Source organism: Lissotriton vulgaris, unplaced genomic scaffold, assembly GCF_964263255.1.
Source record: "Lissotriton vulgaris unplaced genomic scaffold, aLisVul1.2 SCAFFOLD_1172, whole genome shotgun sequence".
Lineage (NCBI taxonomy): Eukaryota > Metazoa > Chordata > Amphibia > Caudata > Salamandridae > Lissotriton > Lissotriton vulgaris.
The window spans coordinates 547,934-568,265 of record NW_028251121.1 but is presented as its reverse complement, the minus strand read 5'-3'; the positions used below and the strand labels follow the sequence as shown (position 1 = coordinate 568,265).

The following is a 20,332-nucleotide window of genomic DNA, read 5'->3' as shown; positions in this document are numbered from 1 at the left end:
TGGTTTCTTTCCTCTGCTGCTCCCACACGCAGGGACTCTCCGGATAAACTTCTCCTCAGGTGTGTGGCACTATCTTGACAAGAAGTGCCCATTGGTACTTGTGTACAGGCTTCGTGATGGGAGTGCGGAAAGAATAACACCTCTAAGACCAGTTTGTGGCTGGCAGTTCTGGTCTTACTTGGACCCTTGTCCAAGAGTGGGCGTCTTTAGGCATTATATTGGAGCCCAGACTTCTCGATGGGACGCAGGGGAGACTTGTGTTTGGAACTGTCCCGAAAACGGGATTCCAGAGCACAATCTGCCACTTGGGGGGTGAGGCGGGGGGTCTTTGCGGACGTCTGTGGCAGGTATTAGGCTGCGGGGACTGCAGCATCAGCCCCCCCGGAACCCCAATTTGCATGCAGGGCGTGCTCCGTGCACCTTTAAAAGTCACATCACGTTGCGCGTTCCTGATTATCCATTAACCTGATTTGAGGCTGCGTTTCCTGGGGGTGGCGTTTCTCCACAATAAGGAAAGTGAGAGAGCGAGAAGGGGGAGGGCGGGGGAGACACAAGCAGGCAGGGCCCTCCTGCCCCCTTCCCTCCCCTCTTATCAGCAATTCAGATTCCATGCAAATGTGCAGCAGCAGCCGCGGCGGCGAGGCAGGCAGGATCCCGGGAGCACTCAGAGGGAAGCAGGCAGCCGAGGGGAAGCAGAGGTACCGGGGCGCTGCACACGAGCCCTCCTGCTCCCGGGACTCTCACGTGAACACGCAAGAACCAGAGGTCTGCGCCAGAGCCGACCCGCTCCATCGGACCCACGGAGGACGCGCGCAGAGCAGGACAGCGCCTGGGGACCCAACCTGCACCCTCTCGGGACCCTGCCGAGTACCGCCGGAGACTGCCGAGCCCCACTGCACCCGCAGGAGGGAGTCCGAGGGTACGGGTGTCTTCCAAAGTTCCACGGCTCCCCCGAGACTCTCCCAGGAAACAGCAGGGCTCTCCCGGCGCCACCCCCCGCACCTGGAAGGATCCACGCCCGGACCGGAGGAGGCTCTGCTCGCTATGGGGAGCCGGTGGAGGACACTGGGGCTCGCCCTGCTGACCCTGGCTGCCCTGTGCCCCGGGTCGGCGGCCTCCTGCCCCGAGAGGGAGCTGGAGAGGCGGGAAGAGGAGGCGAATGTGGTACTCACCGGGACCGTGGAGGAAATCCTAAACGTGGACCCGGTGCACAACACCTACTCGTGCAAGGTAAGGGGGGTACGGAGGGAGGGGCACAAGTTAAGGGGGCACACCCTGTTCTGTAAGTTCAGAGGCACATCTTCTGTAAGTTAAGGGCAGCATGCCACACCTGTCGCTGTATGGTATGGGTACAGGGGCACCCCCCATTGGGCAGGGTAAGAGGGGCATATCTTCTGATAAAAGGTGGAGGGCATGCCTACTGCTGCGAAGTAAGGGGCATGTAAATCAACAATCACTTCATGGTAATGGAGCGCGTGAGCGCACGTAACCCCCCAAAAAACACAGGCATTCTCCAGGTCTGCTGTAGGGGCACGGGGCACACTCATGACAAGGCAAAGAGTTGTTCGGAACATTTATTCTGCTGCGAGGTAACGCCCGTAGGAGCTGCCTACTGTGAGGAAAAGACGACTGTGGGCGTGTCTTTTGCAAATGAACCCTCTTAAAGGCGGTAGGCATTCTGGCGGGCACCGCACTGCGATGTAACAGATATGGGGTTCACAGGTACTGTGGCGACCTAGGGGGCATGGCGAGAGTACACACTGCAAGGCTGTTGGTTGTGGGGGCGCACCTGCTGCAAGGTAAAGGGGTGTGCGGTGGTGACAGAGACTGCTATAAAGAGGTACGAGAGACAGTTAAAGAATGATAAAGAGACGCCTACTGCATGATGAGACCTGTGAAAGCGCATAGCTTCCTAAGGGCCATGAGAGACATACCTACTGCAATATAAAGAGACAACCACTACTGCATGAGAGGAGAAGTGTGGAAACTCCTATATTTCTAAGAGACATACTTACTGCAATATAAAGAGACAACCACTACTGCATGATGAGACATGTGGAAACACATAGCTTTCTAAGGGCCACGAGAGATAAAGATACTGCAATAGAAAGAGACACCCGCTACTGCATGATAGCAGACGTGTGGAAACACCCCGATTTCTAAGGGCCAGGAGAGACATACCTACAGTCATATAAAGAGACCTGTGGGAACGCCTAGCCTTTCAGGTCTTTTCACGGAGCATGGGTACAGGGTAAGCAGACTGGGAGCACACCCACTGCAGGGGTATGTTGCATGGGACACACTTTAGTACAAGGTACGGTGGCACAGGGCACATCTGTTGCAAAGCAAGGCGGTAATTTTATATATGGGGCACACCTACAACCAGCTAAATGGCACATCTCTTTAAGGATCAGGGTGCACTGGGAACACTGACTGAAAACTAAATGCGAAATGGGCGTGCCCCTTGTGACATAAGAGGCATTAGAGCACGTCTGTGGTAGTGCAATGGGGCCCTGGTACAATCACTGAAGATTGTAGGAATCGGGCACATCTACTGGAAGTAAATTGTGTGGGAGGGCGCCTACCTTCCATAGACAAAGACAATGGGTACACCTACTTTAAAGTTAAATGGGCTCGCCTACTTCAAAACTTCAAGGCATGTTCTCTACCTACTGCGGTGAAGGCGCGCTTGCTGATGGTAGGACTTGCTGCAAGGTGAGTGGATCTGTAAGGGATACGCCAGTTGCAAGGTGGCTCCCTTTGTAAGTAAGGGGACTTAGGGCACAGCTACTTTGACTCAAAGGGACATAGTGTAAATCTACTCCAAGTGTAAATGACGGTTCCTCCAAGGAGGGTGGGGACCGCCAAGAAGTAGACTCATCAAGGAATACTTCTCCACCCAAAAGATAGACAAATTAGTCAGAGTCGATGTTATTGGTTTGGAAAAAACACTTCTTAGGCTGCATTTATTACAAATGGGAGATAAAAACTTAAACATTGCATGTAAAATTTTCAACAATACAGATTGACAGGTCATTCAAACCCCGCAGAGATAACTAGACATCAATCTCCAAATAATTGCTCCACCCAGAGCCCGGGATGACCACCCTGCTGGCCCTTCCGGCACCAGGGATCTGAAATTGGCCTCTTCTGCCAACTCCAGGGCTCCTTACTGAATTTAACTCTGGACAAAATGCCTTGGTCCCCTACACTAGGAGCACAGGGTCAACTAGAAACCAGGGCCCAAACCACCATGGCAGAGCCAACCTTCTTGATCGATCTCCCTCTGGCAACCTACGGGAGAAGGGCCTTCGCAACTGGGCCATAACAAGGTCCTCTCGTGCTGGCACCATCTTAACCCCCCTGCCCCCGAACTGAATATCTGTGTAGGGCTGGGGAGAGTCACCAAAGTGCCCACCCATTCGGTGAGGACGCTGGAGTGTGTCCAGACAGTGCACAATGCCAATTCCCATGCCACCAAGCCTTAAATATGGCAGACTCCTCGCCCTGCCATCCCCTCAGTGCCCACCCCACCAATCGGGGCTGGAACCAGATTTCATGTGCATTTTGGGAGCTGCCTGGCTCCTGCTAAAATTCAAAAGATATCCATCACATTGCTGTTGGCCATCGTCCCCCACACCTGTTGGCCCGCACCTATCATCGGTCGAGGGAGTTGTGGGCTCATGTGGGTGCCCTTTCTCCTTTAGTCATAGGAAGCAAAACAACTGCACCCCTCAGAATTGCAAAACCTGGCGAGGGTATCCCTAAAAATTAATTGAGTCAGACCGTCACACAGAGATGTACACAGACTGGGGTCGAGCAAGGCCCCCTGTAAATTGTGGGGGGTGGAAGGGTTACCTTTGGTTCACGGGCTACAGGGATGAACTGTACTCTTCTGGCTCAAAGGTAAGAAGACATGATGCAGTCGTAGTGTATGGTAAAGGAGCAAGAATACCCCTCATCCCCCCTCAACCACTGCCAGGTAACAAGGGCCCATCTACTGCAGCAAGTTAATGGGGGATTCTTGTTTCTGTAGGATGACGTGAGTAAGCTTATGTGAGCAGACACACCTAGCAAAGGAGGAAACGTGGGAGCAAACATGTAATAAAAGAGCCAGCTATTGCTGGAACGTAAGTAAGGGACACACAAGCATAGTCACAATAAACAAGCACAGGCACTGGCAAGCACCCTGCTGACTGCAGGTGTCTGGGACCCACCTCTTGCAGATAAGGTTTTTACAGCCAAAACCGAAGTCTTAATCTTCGGCAACAACCAATCACCCCTGGGACGCCTCTGGGTGGTCCTCCAAACTTGCCCCCCCTCCCCACCAACCCCTACGGACCATGCCAAGACCCTGGGGATCATCCTGGACACCAACCGACCCATGAGCAGACAGATCCACACCGTCTGCTCATCCTGCTTTCACATCCTGTGATTGCTATACAAGATTTCAAGTGGATCCCAATGAACACCAGACAAATGGTCACCAAGGCTCTTACAACAAGTAGACTTGATTACAAAAACGCCCTCTACATCGGAATCCCAGCCCATGTGCCATGCCAACTTCAACCCATCCAGAACGTGTCTCCAGATTCCTCTTAAACATCCCACGAAATAACCACATCTCTCCACACCTCAACAATCTCCACTGGCTCCCAGGCAAGATGCAAGTTCAAGCTACTCACCCATGCCTACAAATCTCTCCACACCACTAGTCCAGCTTACCTCGACCAGCACCTCAACTTTTACCAACCCACCAGACACCTTCAATCTGTGTCCTGCAAAGAGCACACCTCCATCACGACAAGGAGACCAGAAGCGGAGGATGTGCCTTCTCATTAGTACCTCACAGCCAAGACCTGGAGCGACCTCCCAAAAAAGCTCAGAACCTCCCCCTCCCTCGTGGACTTCTGATGGAACTTCAAGACAAGGCTCTTCCAGAGAAGCGGGCATCCCCCCCACCCCCCCCCCCCCTCCCTCAGGCTTGCCCTACTCGCGCCTGGATACCCTCACGTGTGATTAGCCGCTCTACAATTTTACACAACATACTGCACTGTTATGCATGGGACATGAGGTAACGGGAGGCACCTGGTACTGGTGGTCGTGGTGCCCGGTACCTAAAGGCATTCTTGTGCTAGCGCCTCCTGCGACATAAGCAGGCAGCGCTTAGGAAGGCACGTTCATGTTAACGTGAATTAAGGTAACATATGCCCCTCTTCTCCACCATACGAGAAAAGCCCAATCCCCACCCTCCACCGTAGACACGTGCCTCTCCCGCCGAAGACGGGTGCTCCCCAACTGCAGAGAGTAGACGCGTGTTCCGCCTGCCCCCTTCGCCACACCCATTTCTGCCTGTCAGGAAAGACCCCAGTGCACCCAGAAACTCCACATTTTGAGAGAGGGTGCACGCCGAGTCAGACGAGGAGAGGGTGGGCGTCGAGAGGGAGATGAGCCATGGGCTGGTTTTGGACACTTTCCTGCCGTGAGTGTTGGGGACCTTTACGGATAAGAGCTTAAGATTTCTAAGGCTGTAACAAAGAGTGAGTGGAAAGTCCGCCACGCTCTTCCACGCCCTCACCTCACAGGGTCGCACTTAGCACTGGCATGGGGTCGCTGCTTCCAACAATGTTTGCTGTGGAGAAAGGAGATGAATTCGAAGCAAACCGCGATGTATATGCCGCTTTATTATTGCAGAGCATAGTCACATATTTCCTGTGCCAGGCATGTCGTTTGTATGGCTAATATTCTGAATACTTGTCTGCAAGGATCGAGCTTCCCCTGGCCATGGCACCCGCCGGGCTGGCCTGGCGCGCTCACCACCGTCTGCAAAGGCGTGGGCCCACTCCGGGCTGCAGCCTCATGACACTGGTAGTCCCCTCTGCCCCGGATCATGAAGCCGGATGTAGAACAGGAGCTCTGACCGCTGTCTGCAGACCTCTAGTGCCTCCTGTTTTGGCTGCAGGATCATGAAACCAGGTGCTCTGGCCACTGTGCAGGCCTAGCGCTTCCTGTCTAAACTGCAGGGTAATGCAACTGGGTGAAGACCTGCTTGTCTCTCCACTGCCCGCAGACCTGGTGGCACCTGTCCGGCTGGAGCATAATGAAACTGGGTGCAGCTCACGCTCTCACACTGATTGCCCACTTGATGCCCCTGGCTTTAGTAGGCGGAGGTTTGACGGAGCTCGGTGCAGTTGCTGTGGCCCTGGCTGCAGGCCCCCTATCCTTGGTAGCGGCAGGTTCGGTGGCCCTGGCTGCCGCCCCGGTGCCCTCCGCGGCAGGTTCCTCGGAGCCGGGCCTCGGTGCTCGGACTTTTGTGAGCCGAGAGAGGCACGGCATTTAAATAAATCCCCTTGGAAGCTCGCTCGGGCTATTGTGGTGCCCCGGAGCTGGCCCGAGGCTGGGGAGGGGGTTACGTTTCTTGAGGCGTGAGAAAGGGGGCCGAACAATGAAGCCCACCAGCAGCAGCCCTGCCTGTCAGGAACTTGCTCCAGCTTTTAACCCTTCGCAGCCCTGAAGGAATGCCCCCGCAGCCTCCCGTCTCCGGAGCGCGCGCGGCTGACCCCAGCCCGCTGGAGCCCAGCCCTCGGGTGACCCCACACAGATCCCTTTTAGGAGTTCATCTCAGGCGCCTCGCCAGACTCCGGCGTTTTAGAAGCGGCTCGGATCACAACCTCTATTAAATCGGTGCTTCCGCTTTTTGAAGAGATTGTTACCAAGAGCCGGGAATAATTACCAGGCGAAGACTCGCAACTGTGCTAATAGTGTGCCTGGACATGTAAAAACATGCGCCGCGCGCGCCCTATCTGTACCGGTGCTTTTTGGTGCCAGCGCGAGCGCTCCTTCCTGTCCCAAGTTAACGGCTGCACCCACCCCAGGCGCGAGGACAGCCCCGACGTCCCTCCACGAATCCTGTGCAACCAAACATGCGCGCGCCTCGGTGGGTGCAACAAGTGCAGAAGCTGTCGAGAATGTGCATGAAACCGAGGCAGCAGCTCTCTTTATGTAAGACCGTGACCAGGGCAGACAAATTGTTCAGGCCAGAAGCAGGGGCTCAGTGAACGTCTACCCCCCCCCCCCCCCCCCCCCTTAGCAGCTACAGACGGGTAGGATTCGCTATAGACCTGTTCAGTCTGCACCTTGACACGCTTAAGTTCCCAGTTAACTCGTTAAGGAAGAAATAAAGAAAGGTGTTAATGGAAAAGGGAAAGGATAATGAAATATTGAAACGAAGAAAACGTGAGAGGAAGGAAGGGTGAAAAGAAAGATATGAAGTGATAGGACAGATGTGTGGGTGGATGAATGAGTGGATGGATAGGTTAAAGGAGAGGTGGGTGGATGGGTTAAAGGATGGCAGAGTAAATGGAAGTCTGAGTGGAAGGATGGCAAAAAGGATCAATCGATGAATGAAAGACTTTATTGATGGTTGTGTAAGTCAAAGGATGAATGTATGGGTGGATGGGTATATGGACAGATGCATATGTGGTGGATGTGTGAATGAACAGAGTGGTGAACATTGAATGATGACTAAATGGGTGACTAAATGGATGACAGAAGGTAAAGCTGAAATGGTGGATATCAGAGGACGAATGGAAGGGTGAAAGGATAAATGGATAGATGCTTGGATGGAAGAGCCAAGGGAGCACTTCGAGGAAGGCTTGAGTACACTTGCCCTTTCTTGATGCCCTCAGAGCGTTGGTTGATAGTGGGGGTTATTTTAATTTTCTGACTACTCCTTTGAGCAGAATGATGCTTATCTGTTGACTTAAAATACAACCCTCAAGTTTCCATATTTCATGTGTGAGTAGGCCACTCAGTCCAAGTTTTTGGGCTGCATTCTGGGATTACTTGTAGTTCTTTTTTTTTTTTTTTTTTTTTTTTTTTATCCCATGAGAAATTCCGCACTCCTAATCTCGGAATGCCAATGAAACCGGCAAAGGCAATTGTCTGGCATTGGCTTTGTCAATGATTGTTTTGTTTAGTTATGGCATTTGTAAAACTATTGTCAGAGGAACTACCATGCCCTACTGAATATAAAAAAAAAGATTTGGCAAAGACAGCAGGTCTTTCCTTAGACCTACTGGCTTTGCCAATGCTTTTTAGCCACAATGTACAGCATCAGCAAGACACTGTGACATGAAGAAAAGCTAAAAAGGGAATAAAAGTTAAGAGATCCAATGACGCAGCTGTGTCATTTTGTAGGTGCACACATGCACGCCTACAAAATGACGCAGGCAGTTTTTTTTTTTTTTTAAATAATTTACCAGTCAAGAAGGATTGGTAATTGTTTGTTTTTTGTTTTGTTTTTATAAAGGAATAGACATAGCGCAAAATAATTTTTAAGGTGGATGGGCTAGCAGCCATTTGCTGCCTAGTCCTTAGCAAAAACGAGAAAAAAAGATGTGTGGGCAATAGGGAGCAGAATGGGAGAAACAACACTCAAGGGAGAAGCAGACAAGTGAGAAAACAACAAAGGAGGAGAAGCAGACATGGTTGAGCGCACTTTCGAGGTGGCAAGGAGACACATGAGCGAAAGAGAGCAACGCAGAGCTCAGCGTAGGAGGGGAAGGGAAGTATATGAGGGAGACAGCTGGAAAACTCATGCACTCTCAAGGAGTACTCAACCAAAAAGAAAAATACAGTTCCCTGAAGTAAGCATTGGATGGACCCAAGTAAAGAGGCTATTCACCAGTCCAAGGGCAAACTCCGAATTGGAAGGGAGGTCCACACAAGGCAACACATGGAAAGCAAGCTAATGAGCCTGGCAATAAAGCCAAAGAATGGGAAACAAGTCAGGTCTATGCCCAATGTAAGTTCTCAATAGGTCTTTCTTAAATAGACAGCTTGCTTTCTCCTAGGCAAGACCTAAAAACGACCAAAAAAAGAAATACGTTTTGATCTAAAAAAAAAAAGTGCACATTGCCATAGTAGTACCTGCCACTGAAGGGAACTACTCTGTGGAAGTGATTTTTTGTAAACCAGCAGAACGCTGCCACTTACAGTAAAGTTAGTTGATGGCTGATGTGGGCTGCCCCGTTCTGTATGCTGTAGTGTCCGGAAATAAAATGTGAATGACTCGACATCAGACGAATAGTTCTATAAGTACATACATACTTACATGTACATTCTAGTAAAATCAAACGTTCTTGGCTGACACCAGACTTAAGAAGCAGACTGGATGAGCTACATATCATGGACCTGGGTAGCGTTGGAGCTCTGCAAGCACTCCTCCCATCCGCTTTGTTCAACTAGTTTACGGCATCGGTTTCATTTGCCACCAGCAAGTATATCTGGAATGGTTATAGGGTTGGGCGGCTCTTCTCCTTCCTATCATCTGCTGCACACTTTCATCACCCGTTCCTTTGTAGAAGTTTTCTTAACAGAGTTTAACCCCTTAAGTGCTGCCGTCGGCCAACGGTCGTCGCGAGCACGACCTTGCCAGTGCTGCGCACGACCGTTTGCCGACGGGCCAGCACCCGTTCTTCGAACGTTCAGCACTGGGCGCTGAACGTTCGACGCTCCTATGAGGTTAAGGTTTGAACCCTTATTTCTTACAAGATCGGTATCTTTTGTTGAAAATTTCACACTCTCTAAGGCAGCTAGTGTTGACCAGTCGGTTGGTTAACCTTTATGTTGTGGTGTCTGTGTGGTTAAAAAAAAAAAAGACCTTTTCCTGTCCATCGCAATAGCTTTGTTCGCACAGATTGTGATGGATTTACTTTTTGCACAATAATGATCAATCAACTTCGCTTGTCGGGTTGAGTTTGACACAATCCTCTCCCAATTATCCTGATTTTGTAGGTGAATAATAGTATATGTAGGTAGGTCGTTGCCCCTCGTTATCACAATGGTCACCAGGAGCTTGATTCAGTAATTCTAGTCCCTGCACTTCAGTCTGTGTCTGGTTCAAAGTGATTGAGCACAGGGACATCGATGCAACAAGAAGCCAGGGGACCGAAAGGGACCTCATGCACTGTTTTATACAAACAATGACATCAGAGATGAGCACTTCCTCGGCCCTCACTTCAGCTGAGTGTAAGGAGTAAAAACTGCATTAGGTTTAGTTGTTTCCTCTTACTTCCGTATTAAACCTCAGACCAGGGTTAGCCGTTCCAGTCCAAGGGTACCGATGTGTAGGTCAGTAATAGAAGTAGCAGCCGAGCCTGGTGACTTCTAAGCAACATCCATGATCGAGCAGCCGCCTTTCAGCAGTGACTGCTGTCTTTTTGTAGTATTTTTGTAGCACAAATCTCACTGAAGAGCATTAGAGAACTTTACAACAGAACCAGACATCGTTCATCTTTTTAGACAAAGGGGGATTAAGTGATTTGCCCATTATCACAGGATGTGGCGATGAGGCCGGGAATGGATTCTGGTCCCCCATCTTTCAAGGTGGGCATCTATTGCCAGTATCGTAATCAAAGTGAAATTAATCACTTGTGTCAATGTCCCAGACCCTCAGGAAAGTCTTATTGGAGACCCTCAACTACACATTCACAGTATGCTGTGTATATTTATTCTCCGCTAGTGTGGTTTGGTGGATAGCGTCCTCATAAGGTCTATCACTTGAGTGTTCTGTTTTCCAAGTGATCTACTGTCCTCCACCATCAGGGAGACTGTCTGGATAACGACAGTAATGAGAAAAGTTAAAATTATCTCCTTTTCTGTGTTTTGACTATTTAGTTCTTCAGGAGAGGGATAAGGTTAAAAGAAACTGCGGTGTTAAAGAGGATGAATTAATGATCCACAACACTTGATGGTTTGGTCGCAATGTTTCACCTGAGAGTGCCTGGGGTCTCCGATACAACTTTCTTAAGGCTCTGGAACATTGACACAAGTGATTAATCCAGAGGTGCACTGTCCATGGGGCAGGAGAGCCATGCATATCACGAGCCCTCTTTATTGCACATTTTGGTGGCGAAAGCCTTTTAAAGCTTTTCTCTTGCAACTGATCAGATCCAGTTACCATTTATGTAGGATGTGCCCTAAACTGAATTGTTTCTAGGTGCCTGAAAAATGGCGCCTTTATTGTCAAACTCAACCTTGCCCTCTTTAGTAACTCAATCCTATGAAAGACTGCGGGGACACAAATCAGTGACCTAATGTTTACGCAGAGATCTCAGGTGGGACAGGTGCCAGGAATTGATCTATTGTTTTGGCAATATTTTCCATGCTGGTAGGTAATATGGCAAGGGTTTGGCACTCCATTGGTGGCTGGAAATATTTAACACACTGTCCTCTTATAAAAAGCAGGAAAGCACCACAGAAATGCTACAATAAACAATGCAGGGTTTGAGAAGCCGAACAGCCGAGTGACGTACACTGCTCAGATTCTTGTTTTAACACTTGTGTGATGTTTGCCTAGCATCTTACACTGCAATGAGTCACAGAGTACTGTGTACATTTGTGGCACACATCCAGGCCTAGTACAAGGCAGCAAAGGAGTTTCATGACGCAGCACTGCAAATATGTGAGAGGAAATTGGCACAACCACAGAGCTGTGCTATGGTGTGGGTGGGAGGAGTTCATGATCCAGGCATAAATTGAGAAGGAGGAGCCAATAAGTGCACGCTGCTTTCCAGGACCAAATCATGTTAAAGGAAGCATTGTCAAAGTAATGAAGTATATTGGATGCTGGCAGCCGTGCCCATCGTCCACCAGTGTAGTTGTATAGACACTGCAGCTGGATTGCAGTTGCCAGTGGACCACAAACAAACTGTGCTGAGAGATTCCGGATAAATAAGGGTCATATAATGTCTCCTATGCTCCAGATTACTCACCATTCTCTTTCCATAGATGCTGCCTGCCAATGGAGTTTTAACCCCTGGCTAGTTGCCCATATTGTACCCAAATCTGAACACAGTAAAAAGCCCAACCTGCTGTAGAGCGACCGAGAGTGAGTATTGTAGGGTTTGTGGATTCTGGCTTCTAGAGCCCCCTGGGTAGCTTTGTCTACTCTCTCTGGCCCCTTACAGGTCTCTCGATGCAGTGAGGTTTAACTTAACCTATGAAATCCTATGTGGCTTTGCCTTTTCCAAGTCAGAGCCTCACTGCCTGGCGCCTGAAAGAAGCAAAGGGTGTAACTGGAAAGTGCCCTTCTTTATTCTTGTCTGTGTAGCAGACGATTGGGACCCAAACAATGTTTGTGCTGAGCTGATGTGTGCCGATGAGGAATTATTACTTCGACATAGCTGTATTTCATCTGGAATCCTACAAGACTGCTTGCCCACTCATCTCATGGCAGGGAGTTGGGGGTCGATGTAGATACTGTGAAATCTGGACAGATAAGGGTCTCACAAAAAAATCAAAAAATGGCCTTTTGGACAGCTGAGTTATCTGTCCCAAAGGCTAATGGCCTCATTACTAGGTCCCTCTCGCGAGATTTGGCAATTCCATCTCTCCAGAGTTACAGATTCTGGAGTAATCGGTAACCCCAGGAGGTGGAGTTAACGAATTGCCGGGACCTTGATGTTCCCCTTAGAAATAAGGATTAAGATGCAGAATTGGTTATTTCAGTCCCGGTTTTTCCTTATTTCTCTCGGAGGCCGCCACTGTCTCTAGATGGAAAACATAGCATCTGCGGATTTAATACAGGCCTTGTAAGTCTGATGGGGCAGGCAATATTCATTTCCAAGCGAACATTTTTATGGGTGCCCAAATAAATCCCAAAATGTGCCCTGACGTTGTAACTGGATCCGTTTTCTTTACATGAAATGTATTAGCAGCTAATACAAGTAGTATTGGCAAAAGGCAGTGGGTCTGACATTTTGTTAGTGACGAAGAGTGTTAATAGTGGGGACTTCCTGTGTTTTGCCTCCTACTGTCCTAGAAAGACATTCCCATAATGAAGCGAAATCTTAGGCTCCAACAATATGAAAGCTGGGAGTAGGGCCCCTTGGATGAATGGACTGCATTAGGAGAGTTGAGCTCTACCTCAACTAAAATTGGTATGTAAAACGAGTCTGAAGATGAAGTTTGCATTGTAAGAGGTGAATTAGTTGCACAGGCGAACATTTTGACAGAGCTGGTGTTTTAATTAAATGCATCTGCAAGAAAGCCTGGTCAGATACATTGTTGCTTTCCATATACAATATGTAATCATGACAGCATGTAAACCAATGAACGTACAAGAGTGATGTCAATGGCATGCTGTCTTTGCGCCAATGAAGGCATACGAGTATAAAGCACTACTAATAAAAAAAATCCATAAATCAACAATTAAAATGTAATTGTGAACGTAAGGTTAATAGATCTAAGAACACAGACACACTGTTACAAAAGCTGCAAGTCATGTCATATCAACAGCCTAAGAATAAGACTGCTTGATGCTCCATCACAAAAACCTAATGGAAACATGAATGAGATAATGAAACCATTCATGAAATGCCATGGCCTTGATGGACAGCCCATTTAAGCAATGGAAAGACCAACTATGAAAAACACATGGAAACAAATGACTGAATGGGGCTGACCCAAGGCTAGCTAGCTATCTCTCTTTCTTTCTCTCTCTCTCTCTCTTGCTCCTTCTTTCGCTCTCGCAGATGGCTACAGCTTTCAACCAGAGTATTTTCACACAGAGGTGCTAGGAAATCCTAAAAGATGGATCTGGCAGAAAAATCAACCGCTTATAAAATGGTGTTTGTGATCTTTTGCTTTGGAGCTTATGCCCTGGGCTGCCCGAGGAGCTGCATCTGCAGTGCCCAGCCAGGATTGTGCAGACGGTGGCATCCACATTGAAAAAGGCTTTCTCTGCTCTGAAAATAAGGGCCTGGGCCTATTTGCACTATTTGTACCTTTTCCCTATTTTTGTTTTTGTTAAAAGTCTATAATTTTTGATGGAGTTGAGGGTGAATTCAGATTTGGACTGGAAAACAAAGTCCCTCAAGTGAGGATCCTCTCCAGAGAGATTTGGGCAGGGGTGGCAGACCTTAAGAAAGTGTTGGGTAATTTGATTACAGTCTGCATTGTAGTGAGCAATTTCTCTGTTATTTTTGCTTAAAATCCTTGAGATTTGAGAGAGCTTCAATGGAATCTTCAAATACTTGTGGGCCTGACCCAGTACTCTGGAGCAATATTTCTCCATAAGTGTAGACTGTGCAAGTCCCAATGAATATGTTGTGGTTGGTGCTGGTGCGTTGCCCTGATACTGTATGCAGTTTCTGCTTTAATCTTGAATATATGATGCCCATTATGTGCGCGAGGCAGGGACAATGTAGTGCGATTGTCTATTAATGTTTACTGACACCAATGTCACTGATCTCATACACAGAATGGTAATGGTAATAACATAGGGTTTTCAGATACTCTTCTGATCCAATGTGCCTGTGAAGTGCCTGTTTCGTCCTTGAAAACACATCTGTCCAGGTTATCTTGGGATAGTTCAAGTATCTTCTGTGGATCAGCATCCTTTTTCGGTGGAGCAGCTTGAATAAACCTAGTAAAAAAACAGAATAAGGCCAGGGTTTCGTGTTGTATTCTGTTACTCATGGTGTGATGCCTGTTCTACGGATTGTTGGTTACTTCGCAGTGGCTCCCGGAGAGGTGCCTCTGTCTAGATTTTAACTCTGTGCACTGCCAAGAATCCCCCGTGAACCTCTTTCCATGCCTGGCAGACTCACCCGGACTTGCATTCTTTCGAGGTTAAGAACACGACAGCAGTGTAATTGAATAGTGATGAAATATGTCCATCAGCTCTCCAACGAGTATTTGCAAGCTTCTTGTTCTGAATCCACCTGGCCCCCTCTCCCTGAATCCTAACCGCCTTTTCAACTCTTAGGAGCATCCTCCTTCAACCTCTTCCTCCTGTCTTTCTTTCAACATTGCCCTCCACCACCACCACCTTCTTCCCATGCTCTCCTCCACATGCCCTGCTCTTCTGTCTGCCACATGCACTTTTCATCTCCCCCACCCCTTCCCTCGTGCGCTGCCTTTCTCTCCTGATTCACCATTCAGTTCTTTTGATTCTAACTCTGGATTGGCTGCCTTGCTACCTACAGTCTCCATTTGCCCAATCCCTGCACATCATTGGACCAGAGGTGACCGTCTACAGTGTTCTGATCAAGAAATCTGTGGACCATGGGCATTGATCTCCAGTTTGCATTGTAGTTCATTAACTTTAGCTAGCCCACATGGTCTATATAGAGGGCAAACCTAGCGGGAAGGCAGAAGAGTGCAGTACTAGGTCCAACTTCAAATAGAAATCATTCCTGCATCACAGAGACCTGGCTGAAAACTCTGCTTTCACCAAAAATAATACCTCCCATCATCCACTCTCATGGTGAGACTCAGACATTGTCTTCCTCTATGTAAAGGAAGAGTTTGGTTAAGTTGCAACATAGGTGGCATTGCCACAAAAGTCCTACTTACATATGTTTGCCATTGTCAGTACCACACACCACCAAATTATTCTTATTGAATAAATAACAGATAAAGCAGAGCTCAAGAAAACGGATTCTCAATGCTTTTTTGGGATCATTTTAGCTCCTCAAACACCATCAGAGCTTGCAAAGTCCTAGAGTTAGGTTTGTTTAGATGTTCCTCAACATTTGCATGAAACCAATGTCAAAGTGGAATTTGCTGAAAATGCTGACAACACACACCTCTTTTTCAAAGCCATGGCAAACTCAAATTCCAACCCATGTTATGCTGAGAGTTGGTGTAACGGCTATGTGGTGTCCGCAATTAATCACAAATGCTTGTATCATGTTCAAGAATACCATAGCTTTTCTGACTGCGCACTGGCATGCTCACCGTTGCCCCTGCATGGCAGGCATTATTGATCCAACAGAAAGTGAGGAGTTTGAAGTAGAACTGAAGTATGAAAATCAAAGGAATGAACCCACAAAGCACGGCTTGATGCAACACCTAATAAAATAAGTATGTTCTCAATTAAAAAAACAAGATGGGCAAAGCCTATAGGCCTCGCCTGTGCATGGGCTATTGGCTTTGCCAATGTATTTTAGCCATGTTGTACAACAGCGTGGCTGCTGTTCAGCATTGCTAAAAGTTAGTGGTGTAGAGGGGAGGGGAGTGGTGTGGAGTTTCATTGAGGGGAATAGTGAAGAGTAGAGTTGAGTGTTATAGCGTCGTGTATTGGAGTGGCATGGGGTGAAGTCGAATAGAGTGACCTACAGTAGAGTAGCGTAGAATTGACTGGTGTAGAATGCATTGGCGCAGAGTGTTGCAGAGTGTAGTGGCGTAGAGTGCAGTGGCAAACATTCAGCAGTGGACAATGCAGCATGGTAGAATGAGTAGTTTTATCCCTCTGCTATTCTTCTCACTTCCAAGTAACTGACTAATATCCACCACTGAAATTACTTCATATTTCACCATATTAACCACTAATCCTTTATAGGCTTCCTGAATAGCCTGCGTCCACAAGTACTATATAAATACAAACCTTTGTCCTCTTCTTTCCTTCCGCTATCATTCCAAATCCAAATAACTGACTAACCTATCCACCACTTAAAATGTACTTGCATGTTTCACTATACTAATTCAACACTAATCCTCTATGGGTCCCGGAGTTGCGTGCTACTCGACGAAAAATCGCTTTGACACCTCGTCAGGGGCAGTAAGCGCTATATAAATGCAATTACAATACAATACAATAGTAGAGTGCAATGATGCAGAGAGAGTGACATAGAGTGCAGTGCCGTAGAATACAGTGGCGTAGAGTGGCATACCGTGCAGTGGTATAGCATGATGCAAAGTAGAATATAGTAGTGTAGACTGGAGTGGCACAGAGTGGAGTGCTGCAGAGTTCAGGGGCGCAGAGTGGAGCAGGGTAGAGTGCAGTGGCCTGGAATGGAGTGACGTATATTGGAGTTTTGCAGAGTAGAATGGAGGGGCCTAGACTGGAGAGATTTAGAGTAAAGTGGTGCAGGGTAGGATAGAAAGGCGCAGAGTGCAGTGCCGTAGAGAGGAGTGGTGCAGAGTGACTAGATTGCAGTGGTGGGTAGGTCAGTGGCTTGGTGTGGAGTGGTGCAGAGTAGTGCTGTGGAGTGGTGCAGAGTAGTGCTGTGGAGTGGAGCAGGGTAGAGTGCAGTGGCCTAGAATGGAGTGACGTATATTGGAGTTTTGCAGAGTAGAATGGAGGGGCCTAGACTGGAGAGATTTAGAGTAAAGTGGTGCTGGGTAGAATAGAAAGGCACAGAGTGCAGTGGCGTAGAGAGTAGTGGTGCAGAGTGGATTAGATTGCAGTGGTTCGTAGGTCAGTGGCTTGGTGTGGAGTGGTGCAGAGTAGTGCTGTGGAGTGGTGCAGAGTAGTGCTGTGGAGTGGTGCAGAGTAGAGTGAGTGACATAGAGTGGAGTATGCATGGTGTGGTAGCCCACTGCCATTACAGGCAAAAGATTTTCAACTGAAATTAACATTACGTTTGCACAGACATACAGTTTTGCTAATAAAACTATACAGGGCACAAACAATGTGTGGAAATGGCATCACCTAGTGCATTGATTTATTTTGACCATATTAAAGTATTTATTTCCAACATTCTTCAGAATTTAAAAAACGTGCTTAATCGGTGCTTTCCTAATTCTGATATATTCTGTAATACTTTTGCACAGTTCATTTGAATGTTGTTGTGTGCTAGAAAAAAAAACCTTATCCCTACCTCCAGTATCTAGCAAGACTGTCATATAAATCCACAGGGAATGACCAGTAAACACCAAGCTCCCTTGTAAAACAGAGCCTGACATGTGACCTCTTTCTTTAAATGCACAGCTAATGTAACAAGGAAAGAACAGGATGTACAGGTCACTTTACACAAAGAAGCACTCGTGGATGAGTAAAAGGAGAGATGGTGTGAAAAGGCTTTGCTACTTGGGAGGGACGAGCTGAATCTCGACAGCCTAAAACAAATAAAGCCAGCAAATAGAAAGCCAGCAAATAGAAAGCAAGACAATGTTAGTTACAAACCACAAAGCCAATGGTAATCACTGGGCAAAATACATTCCCATGGAAGCTTTCTGAATGTCCCCTAGATATATTTAGTAAACAGCTTCAGCCTAAGAAGGGCAACTACATAGCAGGAGCAAAATGTAAATTATGGAAATAGTTGTCAATTACACCTGACTACCCAAAACAAATCGCACAATTACAGGTGACCACAATGCCACAGTCATAGGCAGCCACAAGTTCTCCTCTATGATCACTCTTTATCTAATCCCAAAAGAGATCAAAACCACGATACAAGTGGGGAGCATCGGATACAGAATTTACACGGTGTGGTAAATTCTTCCTATTTTGGGGTATCCTTATGAAAAATAAGGAATTGCTTGCATAAGTTGGTGTTTTCGCAACAAATTCTACATGTAGTAGAATTTATGATGATTATTTCTGACGGGTTATTTTCCGCCTGTTTGACCTGCCGAAATTCACTAAAGGAGGTGGCGGATGCCGTCATTGGTGCACAACTCATTCCTAGTGTTTCCAGCTTTAAAGCACTTTCTCTGGGGCATCCTAATTTGCACTGGCTCTTGATTGATCCATGACCGAAGAAGATATCCCAAAGGCATGGAGAGGAGACCGTCGCATGCCAAATTTACCTGGAGTCTGATTGTAGAGACCCACATCATCTAGAAACCCTTGTGCCCTTTTGGACCATTCTGCTGTCAGGAAGACATGATGCGGCTTGGAGAGATGCCTTCATTGGTAGAGATTTTCAGATTGTCTCATGTCAGATGTGAGTTGTGGAGCCAGCCATGGCCTTCCAGATGTCATGTCTTTACATATCTTACAGTCTGATTGGAACAATCCTGAATGGATGGCTCAGCTATAAAGCCAGGTATGGCGAAATATCTCATATAGGACATAGGGCAACTAAAGAGATTCTCCATGATATTATCAGGCATGTTTTGGTTCTTTCCCCAGGGTGGGAGATGAAGAAATAATGAATGGACACGCGGGACAGAAGGATTACTCAACATGCTATGTGATGCCAACACTCCCTTGACGTTGCCTCAAATTGTAAAGCGCTCTGATATCCTTCGGGATCAAGTTTGCGCTATATAAAACTTTATAAATAAATAAATAATCCTATTTTCATTTCAACAATCTTGCACTGGGATCCAAAACTTAGAGCTTATGTGTAACTGAGGCCTATCACTCAGTCTCATTCTCCACGTCACAAGCATTTTCATGGGGATCTAAAACTTTGGCCTCACAGTAAGTGAGGCCTATCACTCATAGTCTCGTTCTCCACGTCACAAGCATTTGCACGGGGATTCAAAACTTTGAGCTCGCGTGTAAGTGAGGCCTATCACATAGCGTTCTCCACGTCACAAGCATTTTCACGGGATCCAAAACTTTGAGCTCACGTGTAAGTGAGGCCTATCACTCATAGTCTCGTTCTCCACGTCACAAGCATTTGCACGGGGATACAAAACTTTGAGCTCACGTGTAAGTGAGGCCTACCACTCATAGTCTCATTCTCCACGTCACAAGCATTTTCATGGGGATACAAAACTTTGAGCTCACGTGTAAGTGAGGCCTAAGCATAAAGTACACACTCGCCTCCAACCCAGGATCACAGTCATCCTAATCTCCTAACGGTTGGATACCAAAGACCATGATTGGACCTCTCCACATCTCAAAGTGCCCGGATACCCAAGGCTCCCTAATCGAAGACTGGACCGCTCAGAATTTCACAGCGCTTGGATACCCAAGGGTTTGTTGGATACCCAAGGGTTTGTTGGATACCCAAGGGTTTGTTGGATACCCAAGGGTTTGTTGGATACCCAAGGGTTTGTTGGATACCCAAGGGTTTATTCCGTCCGCTACAATAACAATTCGAACTGCGTAAAGTTTCAAAGGATTTATGTGGGGAAGATTCTGTCTCTAATTTTTCCGGGGACTCTTTGAGATATAAAGCACAGTATTTTCACTCTTGTGTTATAGAGCCACACCTGTTTGGTAATGTTGTAAGCTCAAACAAATATTTTGTAGTATACTCCGCTATTTGAGCTGTAGTTTTAAGTACAAACAGCAGTTAAAGTGAACTTTTAAAACCTTTCTTTTGACCGTTCCCTGATGAGACTGTGGCGCATGCAGGGCGTTTTATCCAGTTTTCTTCTCGAACCACAGGTATCTGGGAACACTTGTATTTCGCAGATTCGTCTTGTAAACAAGCCATTTGCGGAAAATTAAAGTTTAATTCCGACTGCCTGTAAATGAGGTCCTGCTCAGTCACCCCTACAAATGAATTGCCGTGTCCGAGCCCTGCCCCTTTAAACCTCTGGATTAGACCATTGTCGTGTCCCCTGGACGTGATTACTTTTCATGAGTCACTGAGCTGCTCTCCGAGTCATGCACTGTGTCTTACTCCAGGAAATG

The 20,332-nt window shown here is 47.5% G+C and overlaps 1 protein-coding gene across 1 annotated transcript in view; it reads left to right on the top strand.

Annotated features, from left to right (window-relative positions):
* The first annotated feature begins 540 nt into the window (after positions 1-540).
* The window catches only part of LOC147663021 (agrin-like), a 558,200-nt gene continuing 538,408 nt past the window's right edge, over positions 541-20,332 (top strand). Inside the window, exon 1 of the mRNA XM_086950727.1 lies at positions 541-1,230. Coding sequence (XP_086806853.1) covers positions 610-1,230 — 621 coding nt within the window. The 5' untranslated portion in view covers positions 541-609. The remainder of the gene's footprint in view (positions 1,231-20,332) is intronic.